The sequence below is a fragment of the Pleurodeles waltl genome, chromosome 1_1 (genome assembly GCF_031143425.1).
Source record: "Pleurodeles waltl isolate 20211129_DDA chromosome 1_1, aPleWal1.hap1.20221129, whole genome shotgun sequence".
Taxonomy (NCBI): Eukaryota; Metazoa; Chordata; class Amphibia; order Caudata; family Salamandridae; genus Pleurodeles; species Pleurodeles waltl.
This window is the reverse complement of record NC_090436.1, coordinates 982,334,051-982,348,135: the sequence shown is the minus strand read 5'-3', so window position 1 is coordinate 982,348,135 and position 14,085 is coordinate 982,334,051. Positions and strand designations below refer to the sequence as shown.

Genomic DNA, 14,085 nt, shown 5'->3' with positions numbered 1-14,085 from the left:
TTTAAATCTATTCTTAGCTGCCACCTTTATTTGGGCGGGGCTGTTTCACCTATTCCACTCCGTTGTTTACTCTCAAGTTTTTTCTTTCCAGCTCTTAGGGTCCACACATTAACAGTTCCGCTCTTTCTTTGATCTGTTTATTTTTTCTTCTCTCACTTTTTTTTTTTTTATTTCCCTCTTCCTCTTGCTACCTCCTTTTTCAAACTTGCAAAAACGTGGTTATTTCTTTCCTTGTTTGTTCCTCTCTTTTTTCAGGTGTTCGTTCTTTCACAATTTTTTCTCTTCCCTTCATTCTTTCTTTGTTTTTTTTATTTGCTCTTTCTTTTGACTGATCATGTGTCCTTTCTCTTTTTTTTTTTTTTAGAATTTTCGTCAATCCTTTCTCTGGTGTTTTTCTTGTCTTTAGCTGCCAATTAACGTTTTACTATAAATTCCTTTTGTTCTCATCTACATGTGGAAGCCACAAGTTATGTGTCAGGACCCAAGGTGTCAAACTGGTTTTCCCACTCTGTATCTGCTTGAATGTGTCCGTGCATACTTGCCATGGTTCTTTTGCTGTTTGTTTCTCTCACCATCTCTCTTTTTTCTCTAGTGTTCATTTTTCTCTTTCTTTTCACACTTATTTCATTATTTTTTCCTCTTTTATCTTTCGTTCACTAGCTTCCTTTCCTTTTTTCTTTTGCCTCACACGTTTGCTCTATTTCTTCTTAGTTGTGTTTTCATTTTCTTGTTCTTTCCATCCCATCTTTATTTATTTTTTTACGACCCCTTCTCTTCCTTTTGTCTGTTGAATTCCTTTGACTTCTCTTTTTCTGCCCCATCTGCTTTCTCTCATGAGGCCTTGTTATCAGTGAGCAACAGGTGCAGTATCACCGGGCCCTAAGACCTATGGATCTCAGTCAACTCTAATTACTGCTGTATTTTCTTACTGAAATTGCAGTCAACCATTTTCCTTTCTTACTCCAGGGCCTATGACAGTTACTATGCCATTTGTCCTCTCTATCTTGACTCCCAACTCCCTCTTTCCTTTCACCCTCCAATCCTTCCCAAATTCTATTTTTGTTATGATGTTTTGAGCATTACACTCTAATGCTGAACATTTATTTCCGAAAAAGGTTTACATGATAATTGTATATGTTTTAATATAGAGGAAGAAGGTAAATGGAAGTCCTTTAGTTAAATGCTGGACCACTTGAGTTATATGGCAAGAGAAGACGAAAATATGAGGCAGGGTTGACCAATTTATGTGGCAAGAAAACTCCAGTTATGAATTTACAATGCCTATAGCTCTATCTCAAGAAAATGCTAGACCTATTGCATTGCAAATGCTTGTTGGTATGTGTGATTGGAAACCATTGCTGGGTCGCAACGCTTTTGCTGCTGACAGTACTGGATCGTTTCCCTGTAAGTGTAAAAGTGTGGGTTCATCCAGACAGTTCTGTGAATAGAAGGCACAACCAGTGCAGAAGTAAGGACACAGATTTAGTAGCATGTTGTGAGCCCCTTGGATTTATGGCCTCTCCTCCCATCAATCACCCTTCTACCTGCAGTTGACCTTCAGCAGATGTCTCATGGAATGGTTGACTGTTTAGGGGCAGGCAAGGTGTAAGAAAGGGGCAGGATGTAAGAAGGTGGAATACGCCATAGAGAGGATATGAATGCCACTAAATGGATGGAGTGTTATGGCAAGAACAACAAGCATTGGCAAAGCCAATAGGTCATGCCTGTGCAAGAGGTATTGACTTTGCCTATGTGCGTTTGCCTTGTTGTACACTAGCATGGTTGCTGTTCAGCATGGCTAAATGTTAGTGGCTTAGAAGAGAGTGGCGTGGAGTGTTGTAGAGTGGAATGGCGAAGAGTGGAGTAGAGTATTATAGAGTGTAGTGGCAGAGTGTTGTGTATTAGAGTGGCATACTGTGGAGTTAAGTAGAGTGGCATACACTGAAGTAGAGTGGACTGGTGTAGAGTGTATTGGCTTAGAGTGTGGCAAAGTATAGTGGCCTAGAGTGCAGTAACACGAATGCAGTGGCATTGAATTCAACGGTGTGCAGTGGAACATTGTAGAATGCAGTGGTGTAGATTAGAGTGGTGCATACTAGAATAGAGTGGCGCAGAGTGGCATAGAATAGAGTGCAGAGGCACAGAGTTGTCGAGTGGCATACAGTGCAGTGGCATAAAGTGTAGAGTTGAGTGGCATAGACTGCTGTGGTGTAGAGTAGCATAGAGTGGTGCAGCATATTGTATATTGCTGTAGAGTGCACTGGCATAGAGTTCGGTAGAGTGAAGTAGTGCAGAGTAGTGTGTCATAGAGTTCAGTGGCGAAGAGTGCTGTGTTACGGAGTAGGATGCAGTGGCATAGAGTGCAGTGGTTAAGAGTAGAGTGGTGTAGAATACATTGTTGCAGAGTAGGGGAGTGACTTATAGTGGAGGCGTGCAGCTTAACTAAGGGGGAGTGATACCCCAAAATAGTACCAGGGTGCTTATTTCCAGTCCAGCGAGGACTTGGCCTGGCAGTTCGGGCTGAACTATTCTGATGGCAAGCAGGGTCATATGGTGGGTCCAAACTGGGGTGGCATGGTGGGCAAAAAAAGATAGGTTTAGGCCCAGATCTCTGGCTGAAGGGGGAGAGGGTTGACATCGATCAGCCTTCCGTCCTTTATCTGTTCTTTTTGCAAGGAACCATCGGTGACATCACTGTATCAACTAATGGGATTGCCGTGGTGAGCAAAGGCCTGTCTAGAGGCCAGGCTTTGTGCACAAAGTCCTTGGGGCTGAAGATCAGTGTTTAAAATGTTTAGGCCCAGATCTCTGGCTGAAGGGGGAGAGGGTTGACATCGATCAGCCTACCGTCCTTTATCTGTTCTTTTTGCAAGGAACCATCGGTGACATCACTGTATCAACTAATGGGATTGCCGTGGTGAGCAAAGGCCTGTCTAGAGGCCAGGCTTTGTGCACAAAGTCCTTGGGGCTGAAGATCAGTGTTTAAAATGTAGCTACAAGTTGAATGACCAAAATGGAAGAAGACTGGTGTTCTGTCAGTGGCAGTGGGTACTACCCACTGCAGAAGGCATTAATCACTTTTAAGTGCCTGCCTTGAAACTTTTAAGTGCCTGCCTGATCTGAAGGTGCATAACGACCACAAGGGCATTTAACATCGTTTAATGGGCAACTGCAGGTGAACAATAAAGCCATTGGCTACAGGTCCCTTAATCTCATATAACAGTGATAAATAAATGTGATCAGGCTTTTCGTCTGTGCCACAGATCTCAGAATGTAGAGGCAAGCAGTAGTTAGTGTCAGCATCATCACCGTTTTGATTATCTGAGCCAGTATCCCGTGTTTTGTATTTATCGTGCCAGCTGATTGCACTCAATTGACAGCCCTTCCTTAAGGTTCTTCAAAGTCACGAGGTCAGCGGCAAATAACATTCAGTGTAGCCCTCGGTAGCTGTCTACAGTTGTACGTTGTTATTCTGCTGAAAGCTGCATGTCCAGTATTACCGTAAGGATGTAATTAGGCGCCTAGACTAGTGCATCGTTGCGTGTGCATTTGAGCAAAGGACCGCTGCGCGATGTTTGAAAGGCAACTTTTGGCCTCACTGATATCACTTAACATGTAGAATGCAACCACGTGATGACGTGCACTCAAACTTTGGTAGGACGAAGACAAGCGGTAAACCATCCGTCATACAAAACACCACACAGAATGCATGCTTTGAGTGAGGAGTAAATGCGCAGGAAGAACTTCATGTCTGTTGGCACATTGTTTTCTGGCACGTCGCCACGGCTTGCGTTCCTTCCAGCTGAGGTGCTAGGCCAGACCCCTGCAGCCGGCGGAATTTGTGTGGTTGCTTTAATACTCCCCTCCGTCTTCCCTAAGTACTCCTGCGTCTCCCCGCGCAGGGCCCAGGAGGAGTGCATGAAGCCGGGGCACCGTGCAGCGCCCAGCGTGGCGCGGCGATTGAGGCCTGGCGGTCGCCGCGCGCTGTGCTGCCAGCATCGCCCTAGCAACAGCAGCCGCGCTATTTGTGGTGGTGTTAGTCCCAGAAAGCGCCTGCGTCCCCCGGGACCGCGGATGATCAATACTCTGTCTGAGCCCCCTCTTAAGAAGCCGGGGTCGGGGAGGGCCGAGGGGCGGATGTTTTCGCATTCCTCATTAGCCGCGTGAGTCACTGGCCGGGGAGCGGGCGCTTGTGAACCGGGAGCAACAGGCCTTGTTGTTGTGGCTTTGAACTTTGCTGAGGGCTGCGCGGTGGTTTCTGGCGCGTGTCGCCTCTCTAAGCCCCGCTCTTGGGTTGTTGCAGGTTTCCAGCATGAAGATTCCGGAGCATCAGGGCGGCGGCGAGGCCCGGCCGCAGCGGGACCAAGAAGCGGAGGTGCCTGCGGGAGAGGGCTTCGCCCACGAGGTGCCGCGGCTCGACTTGACCTCTCTCTCCGAAGACAACCACTGGGAAGGTAAGCTTTTAGACGCTTTATCGAAATTAGGAATCAATTCTGGGTGTCTGTCCTTACAGCAGTCTCCCCCCCCCCCCCCCTCCTTGCATGTCCTTTACTGGTTCGAATCCTGGCTCGGACTTAAACACCTGCGCAGTCGATAAAATCAGCGCAGTTTAGCTAATACAATATACTATCATACTACGAAGACAGTGTTAGACCAATTCAGGGTTATATACGTTTTCACCAAGTTATATTCATGGCTGTTTCATATTAAATTATGTTATGTTAAAAGGACATTAAACTTACAGACACCATAAAAGAACAGTTCCTGCACAAATCCTGGCTGTTGTGCACTATAAACGCACAGTGTGCCCACGGTTAATAAACTGTCGAGTTTGCATCCGAGTGCTGGATTATATTTGTGGATACCGAAAGACTTCAAGAAAGAGACGGACAGGGGTTTCATAGCACTGATAATGCGTTTCCAGTACAGCCCACCCTCTCCCCCCATTCTTTTAAGGCTTCCGTCCATCCTGGTCATTTCTTCTTCCCGCTCTTCGCTGCACAAGTGCAGTACATTTGGCACCGTGACTAGACACGCTTGTCAGGACAAGTAAATGTCAGCAGTTACATAACAAGGATCTGTGCGTTTGCTCGCCCCTCCCCCTCATCTGCGTCCATCTATTGTTGCTGTTTTGGAAGTGGCTCCCCCTTTTCCTTTTTTATTTTTTATTTTATTTTTTAAAGAATTAATTATGAAAGAAAGAGAAACGCACTTGACTTCACCCCTCCCTTATTGTTTTCGCCTGGCTGTTCCGCACCACTGAAGCAAAGCACCCCTCCCTCTGTCTCCACGGATGCCGAGCAAGATACAGGCGCTGTTTTTGAACTTCTCCTGCCTGGGCAAATGCTGCCGGTTGTTTGGGCCCTGTGTATTTTCTTCTTTATCTTGTGTAACCTAGACCCGGCGAAACACAGTTGAGTATGCTGCTGGGCATCAATAGTGATATTCCGGATAGCCGCTTAGGTAGTTTGGTGGGTTAATGATCCTGCTGCTAATACATGTAACTTGCATGTTTACATTTTGGGGAGTTAGGTTGATGTGTAGGGCTTGGAACTGTATTCAACTTTATTGAATTGGGGGAGCACCTTTGGCATGAGGGGGACAGGAATGCACCATTCTTCTTGTCTTCCACATTTTCCTAGCTCCTGCAGCAGTCACTGATAACCGCTTGCATTGCCTCATCTCTCCAGGCTCCTGCACCACCCCCCCCTATCTGTAGTGTCACCACCCTTTAGACTCCTGCAACTTTACCTTCCTGACGGCCCTTGCACTGCTCCTACCCCACATCTCCAGCCTACCCCACACAAGGATGCTAATAACCTTAGCACGATAATTAATTGGGTTTTGGTTATCTCGAGGTTCTTTCAAAAGCCAGCTGCGAAAGGTAGCTTTTTCCACACTTGTCTCATTAAAAGGTAAGAGCTTACAAGATTCTTAGATGTGTAAGTGCATCACTCTAAAAAATTAAGCCACAGCCTCCACGGGGTGACCCCCACAGTTGGAATACCTGTGAAATATATTTTGCATGTGTATATTAAAGAACTGGCCCATCACAAAAATAAAATAAACAATGACATGAAGGCAGAAATTACAGCAGAGTTGGCCTTCTTAGCTTGGCACAGATGTGACTGATATTTGCTAATACAAGTAATATGCTAACACTTGCATTGAAAAGACCCAATGGCTCGAGTGGACTTATCTGTTTCCCCCTGCTGTATGCAGTGGTGCTTGGAAGTACAAAATATGATTGACACTTGATGTAGGCAAAATACCTCTTTGCCTACATAGATGCATGTATTTTTATCATGATTTTTTTTGGAGCACACAAGGCTGGCGAGACAGCTAGAACTGTCTCCATCACAGACCAAAAAAAAAGTAAAGGTTTCAGAACACATGGACATGAGAAAAGGTGTAAAGCTTCTTTGGTGAGTCTCTTCCTCAATATAGTTTCATACTTGTTAATGTATAGTACAGATTTTTTTAATTGTACTCTTTGCTCATAGTACGTAGATATGCGTTGTTTTATGAAACGGACAGTCCGTGTGGAATTTAAGTGGCTGCATCCATCAAACGTTTCCTTGCGCTCTAATGGTGGTGTGGTGGCCATCACGATGCTGCAGGAACATAACGTCCTCTCTTTTACAGCACTCCCTGAGCCTTTTGGCATGAAACGTTTTCTATTGTGTTAATATTGTTTTCATGAGGCATTCCCAGTGTTCTTCAGTGTAGAATAAACCCACTGTCTGCAGCTGGAATCACAGCAAGCCTTGTGTGTAAGTGAGCTCCCCCAACGTCATTGTGGGAGGGCGAAAACACTCTTATAAAGATATTGCTGTTTATTTTTCCAAGAATTGTGCTGTATTTCGTTAATTATTGTGTCGCCCGCCCCACTCGCTTGGTGTTCAAAACTTGCCATTTGTTCCTGTTTCCTCCTGTGTTCTTTGCCTGGGATGACGCCAAAGGAAGGATTGTTTGCCTTCCCTGAAGTAGTGCCACTTTGCTACGTCCCTCCCTTTCTCACCACAGGCAGTCATGCATTTTTGATGCCGCTCTGCTGCTAACACCCTTTCCATAGGTCTACTACCCCCCCCCCCCCCACACCCCCACCCATCCAATTGTGTGTTGTCCGTTTAGGTGGTGAACATCGCAGTAGTGTGGAAGCATAAATAGACACTGCAGGGGAGCAGGGCATCGTTTCTCACACGCCGACACTGTCTGATATTCTGAAGGATAGAACCCCCTCTACAGATTTAGATTTTGTGAGCTTAATCTAGCAAGTGGCATTATAAACGTAATACTTGACCATATAATGCCCTCTTCCTTTTTATCCCATGTGACCTCCAGTGAGTCTTAAATTAGAGTGCGTAATTAAAAGCAGTCTTTATGCTGTTACTGATAGCTACAACCCACCAAGTATAGTGGGATTTTTGCAGAAAGTATCCCATGGGATGTGTGCATCTTTGGAATTCTGTAATTTTGGGAACCGGACTTGTGCATATTTATAAGCCGGAGTACTCTATTGCCCCCAAGGTGAGGCCTCATTGCAGAACAAGCTTTGCCAGTAGAGCAGGCTCACATATGCACTGTCGACCTGGATCTAAAAATACATGTAGGTTAATGACTGCCCTCACCCTATATGTGCTGTTGCCAGAGGGTACACCATAAGTTATCTAGGTAATTAAGACCCTTTATTAACATTCCAATGTAGTGTGCGTGCCCCTGAAAGTTCAAACTCTAGACAGCTGTGATCATTTTGTTTATTTGTCCAGCTGTCTTGAGAGTAAGCACATTTTTTTGGAAGTGCACAACTGGTGTCCAGTCAGAACATGTATTCCTAGCTCCAAACATGGTGGGTCTCACGTAGATGTCTATCGACAGTTGTGCTGTCTAGCCAGACCATAAAAAGCTGATCCTCTTCTTCATTTCACTTTTTTCGTTCAGTTTATAATCCTTGTGACCAAGGTTTTTCGTTTGATTTAGTAATGTATTATTGAAATCATGTTTGTTGAGTCGTACATTCAGCTAAGCCTTTAACTCAAATACAAAAAAACATGGGCAAAAAAGCATGAGTAAATTAAAGTGCAAATTTTAGTAAGTGCAGATGTCTGTCAAAGTTCAAGTTGCATATATAGCATGGAAGAAACAATGAGGCTTTGGGATGGGAAGCGGGGTCGTGGAGAGATGCAACTATAGTCCAAATTTAGAAAAGAACAGTTTGGCATCACACTTGCTCAATTCCTTTAAATGTCTTCATCTGAGTGTTTTTAGGTTGCCTTTTACAGACTAGACCTTTCATTTGTACTGAACATTTTAGGACTGAGTGGGTTTGCCTCGACCAAATGGTTGTCTCTCTGAAATATATTTCTGAGAAGGCAGTATTACTATTCCAGTACCCCCGGGTTTACTTTTTACATGGACATTAGGAAGTTGATCTCAAGGGATGTAGTTTTCAGTCTTTGTGAAGCAGTAAACGTGAGAGATTTTTTTACTCCATTGCAGGCATAAACATATTTGAAATTCCCTGTTGTTGCGCACTCCCGATTTTGAATAAATCGATGCCAACATTTTGCTTTCTCAACCATTTCTAACCACTATTCATTGCCGTTTTCAGCAATTTCATTTTTTAACTAACGTAGTGTACCAAATCTCTGTACACAAAGCACCACTTCAGTACAAGGCTTGGAACTGTTTGCTCTGTCAGTATATGGAATTAATTGCACATAATAAAATTATGTTTAGTAAATATTTTTATATGGTACGTTTGTCAGCAAGCTATGTCATCTGCATGAAAAGTCTCACTGTGTAAAATTGGGCACCACTTCATACAAGGTATGTAATAATTGGCAGATACATGAAAGTAAAATGGAGCCCTACTTGAGATGCCTTTAAGGTTCTGCTGTGCCGGTAAACTGATTACACATAAAAGCAACACATTGCATACTTTAGTGTTATATCCCACCTAACTCACACCAAGCATACTCTCCTTAACCTTTGCATAAAAATAGGTACTAAACTGACGAGCCTTATACAAGAAATAGGTTTTGCGATCAACTAGTTTTCTCTTTGCAATATGTAGTAACATCGGAGAACAGGGCAGCCCAGAGTAACAAAATGGAACATCTTATTAGAAATCAGTTAGTACAGTTGGTTGTGGGACAATAGATGGGAAGAGTGAAGTGGCTAACTGCCCAAAAACATTGAGCAGACATAGGAAGCAATAACTGTGACAGAAGTACGAAATCTGTGGACCATCCAGTATCTGCAGTTTTAGAGTAGTTGATGAACCAGGCACAGGGCGTAAAATCCTCGAATACAATCACATTCTTTGTTTCAGTCACATATACCACAACAGCGCTCACTTGTTTCTCCCCCTCACCAGTAGTCACTGCAAAGGATTATTTCCAGATTAATTTTGATGATTGTTAAAACCATCAACAGAGATCAGTTGCAACATACTTTGCACAGCTTGCTGCTTGAATGCAGTGAAAGGAAACTAGGTAAGAGGTAAACATCTGATGCAACTGCGACACACAGATACTTCTTTATTCCAGGCAGTTCCTACCAAATGCATAACCTTTGATCAACATTGTGCTTAATATCAGTACATGTTTTGATTTTAACATAATTCCTCAGATCTCTCAAAAGTAAGAGGTATTTTCACAGCGGTACAAAATAAGTGACCCTTGTTTTTGACAGGAGATGTGCTCTGGTGGTAAAGCTTTTGACTTTGGAACATAGTTTGAATCCTAGCCTCACCACTGGCTCGAAAATCATGTGATTCTGTGCAAATCACATAATTTTTCTGTACCTGAAAGTGTAAACCTGTTGAATAAAGTTGTAGCTCTGCAATTGATGTCAATTATCCTTTATTGTCTGCAATATCCTCATACCTTACCAGTTCTTCATTACTGCCCTTCAAGTTAATGCTTTGTAAATGCTGACACCCAAGGACAGACATTTTGGGTTAGAAGGAGAATTATGATGGGGTTAGGGTTTGAATGTTGTATTCAAAGTACCATACATACTGTCTCCACTCTGCAGAGTACTGACTAATTCCTTTATTGTAAATGTGTATCAGAACCATAAGTAGGACTACTCTTGCTTTCTTTTTTTATTGATCATTGGGTACACTGCTACCCAGTGCTAATGGTAAATTGGTTCTCAAAGCTATTCACCAAAGCTGGGGCCAGATATGCAGCCATAAGCAGTATGTTGTCAGTCACTCAGTCTCTAGTTGGATACTCGCATAGGCAGTATGTTGTCAGTCACCCAATCTCTAGTTGGATTTTCACCCTATACTATTCCCCTTTTCATAGCAATTCATGAGAAATGGAATCTGCTTCTCTTATGTTTGTTTCCATCCCATAGATGATCTGCTCCCTTTTCAACTCTCACCTACAGCTGTTAGCAGTCTTGTGGAAGGCTTATTGTGGATGATACGGATATCTACACTGGTTATCTGATAGAGACTTCTAGTTGCAGATTCGTTACTATAGAATTTTCCCCCAGGTGTCAGACTGGATCCGGAGATTTTTTCTTTGAGCAATACTAGGTAGGTGGCATCGGTCGACTCACCGGGTGTCTTTGGCGTCGTAGTCGCCTGGGTGATGTCAGGAGTAGTACATAGATGCAGCCTCAGTGCAGTGACGTTAGTTCTTTTCTTTCCGCGCCATGCGCTGATCTGGAGAGAGCTACCCTTGGTCACTTTTTTGACCAACTTTGACTCTTTTGTCGAGTTTTTGGTGCGTCGAGGGATGTCCCCAAAGACCAGCTTCAACCCGTGCGAGGACTGTCACTGCATGATGTTGGTGATGGATCCGTATTGGATCTGTTTGTGGTGCCTGGAGCGCGACCACGACCCGAAGTCATGCTCCGAGTGCCAGGGCCGGAGCCATCGCCACTCGTCTTCTTTGAAGTCTTCGGGTCAAGGTAAGAAGAAGATGTCGAAGACATCCCGTTACCCTTTGTCTTTTTCCCGTCGCTCAGCTGATGTGACGTCGGAGAAGAGTTGACTCTCCAGGCCTCCGTCTTCAGAGCCTGCTTCTGGGTCCGCTCCGCGCCTCCCCGAGTATCCGGGAGCTACAGTGACCCCAGCCCTACTGAAGGAGTTTTATGAGGCCATGCGCTTTATTTTTGGGCAGTACGACCCTGCTACGGGCCCTTTGGGCCCAAAGGGTTCGGTCAGGGGGCCTCCGGGTTCCGCACCAGCGGCTCTGGCCACCAAGTACCCTCCGGATCCACTCTCCAATCCGCACCAGCACTGGTTGTACCATTGAGACTTTCCCCGACACTGGTTTGATTGTCGACGCTTCCGACGTCGGTGGTGCCCACCATCAACGTCGACCCGATCCTGATCCCCGACGACCCAGAGTCAGACAGGCGCCGGCAGACGCAGCCTCCTTATTCAATGGGGCCTATTCACCCCAGGTTTGGATTTTGACCCTTATTCTTATGGGTTTGAATTAGAGGAGGGATTGGAGGCTTTGCTGGACCCTTATGAATACCAGGTGACCCTAACTTGGACTGGGCACAGGAGTTGGGTGAGGCCAGTGGTCTGGATACCTCTCCAGATGCTAGCATGCTGTCTCCTCCTACCATGGCTACGGTGGAGAGAGCAACTTATTCCATGGTGTCAGTAGAGCGGCTGAGGTCCTCTGCCTTGAGCTCCCTACTGTTAAGGTCAGGTCTAATCTCCTGACGGAGGTGCTTCAACCAGGGGCTTCCACATCTGAGCCTCTTCTTCCATTCATTGAAACCCTCACCGATGTCCTTTTGGGTACTTGGTCCAGACCCAACATAGGGGCTCCTGGGAACAGGACTATCGCACGCCATCGGCCAGCACTGAATTACCCTAAATTCCTGTCCTAACACCCCATGTCTGAGAGCCTTGTCATCCAGGCATCCCCATCATCGGATGCATTCCCTTCAACACCTCCAGATAGGGAATCAAATAGGCTGGAACAATTTGGGAAGAAGATGTTTTCTTCCCCCAGTTTCGTGCTGCAGTCAGTGAACACTGCATGCCTTTCAGGCCGCTATACCCAGTCTGGGATATAGTCGCACAAGTTCTGCCACAGATAACTGAGGAGGCCCATGCTATCGTCTCCCATGCTGTCACCGATGGGAGAGACGCGGCAAAGTTCCTTATCAGATATGGGCTGGTCACAGCCTACTCTCTAGGTAGATAGGTTTCGATGACGGTGGCCTTGAAGCACCACGCCTGGTTATATACATCTGGTTTCTCAGGTGACGTCCAACAGACTATTATGGACATGCCCTTTGATGGCTTCCGTCTCTTTGGATACAAGGCAGACTCGGCGCTGTAGAGGTTCAAGGACTCCCAGGCTACAGCTTGGTCCCTCAGCTTTTCCACTGCCCCTCATCTCAAACAGTCTGCCTTTCGTGGTCACGGAAGAGTCTCCCTGCTGCGTTCCTTTCCCAGCCCCTGTGCCACCCATGCTGTTCAGCCACTGGGTGGCCGGGGACACGGAATCCCAGGAGGTTGTGGGGCAGGGAACCAGAGGTCTGCCCAGTCCAGCCCTGGTCCTGCTGCAGCCTCCAAACCCTCCTAGTCGGTCCCCTTACTCTGCTCCAGTTAGCGACAGGATTCTCCATCACCTGCCCCACTGGGAATCCATCACTACAGACAGGTGGGTTTTGCAGATCATTCGAAGGGGCAACTCCTTCCCCTTCGAATCTGCCCCACCAGCCATGCCTCCGTCAGTCAGCTATATAACGGAGGATCATTTGGCACTTCTCCGCCAGGAAGTCGCGGCTCACTTGGCCAAGGGAGCCATAGAGAGGGTCCCTGCACCAGAAGTAGGTGGTGGTTATTATTCCTACTACTTTCTGGTGCCCAAAAAAGACAAGGGCTTACATCCTATCCTAGATCTTAAGGACCTCAATCTCTTCCTGAAGAAGGAGAAATTCAGAATGCTCACCCTGGCTCAGGTCCTGAATGCCTTGGACCCAGAAGACTGGATGGTAGCGTTGGACTTGCAGGACGCTTTTTTCTGTATTCCAATCCTGCCTGCCCACAGACGTTACCTATGATTCGTGGTAGGGCATGAGCACTTAAAATTTACTGTGCTACCCTTCAGCCTTACCAGCTCTGCTCAGGTTTTCATGAAAGTGATGGCAGTGGTAGCAGCTCATCTGCGCAGGTCGGGGAGTTTGTTTTCCCCTGCCTCAACGACTGGCTGTTAAAGGCAGACTCGCTCCAGAAAGTCGTCTCCCAGACTATGGCGACCCTCCTGCACACACTGTGGTTCACTATAAACGTGCCAAAGTCACCTGGCTCCCTCTCAGATGCTCTCTTTAATCTGAGCTGTTCTGGAAACAGTTCAGTTTCAGGCCTATCCTCCCGGAAAGCGAGTCCAGGATATCCAGGCTGTGATTCCGATCTTTCAGCCTCTTGGATTTCGATGAGACTGACTCTGAGGCTGCTGGGCCTCATGGCCTCCTGCATCTTGCTAGTGACACATGCCAGATGGCATATGCGGGCTCTGCAGTGGGACTTGAGGTTCCAGTAGGCGCAGCATCAGGGAAATCTCTCCAACATGATCCAGATCTCAGAGGGGGCTGGGAAGGACCTGCAGTGGTGGCTTTCAAATTCGCACTGGGTAACAACATATCCCTTTTCCTTCCCCAACCAGATCTATCCATAGTGACAGACGTGTCACTTTTGGGATGGGCGGCCACCTGGGAGAGGCGGAGATCAGAGGCCTCTGGCCTCCGGCGGAGTCTGGGCTCCATATCAATCTTCTGCAACTCCGGGCAATCAGGATTGCGTTGAAAGCATTTCTTCCCTCTCTTAAAGGGAACGTAGTGCAAGTGTTCATGGTCATGTGGTACTGCAACAAACAGGGTGGAGTAGAGTCCGGGACCCTTTGTCAGGAGGCGCGCGCCTCTGGACATTGCTGACACATCAGGACATTACCCTGGTGGTCCAACATCTGGCAAGCCCGCCACGCCAGAGCAGACAAACTCAGCCGTTGATGCATAGCCGATCACAAATGGCATCTTCATCTGGAGGTGGCGCAAGGTCTCTTTCAGCAGTGGGGAGAGCTTTGGTTAGATCTGTTC

General features: G+C 46.2%; 1 protein-coding gene across 6 annotated transcripts in view; it reads left to right on the top strand.

Annotated features, from left to right (window-relative positions):
• Nucleotides 1-14,085, top strand: part of FAM13A (family with sequence similarity 13 member A) — an 848,928-nt gene that overhangs the window by 648,075 nt on the left and 186,768 nt on the right. For all 6 annotated transcript variants that reach the window (XM_069230260.1, XM_069230261.1, XM_069230259.1 and 3 more), the window contains one exon: nucleotides 4,304-4,454. In XM_069230260.1, the coding sequence (XP_069086361.1) occupies nucleotides 4,304-4,454 (151 nt within the window). The remainder of the gene's footprint in view (nucleotides 1-4,303; nucleotides 4,455-14,085) is intronic.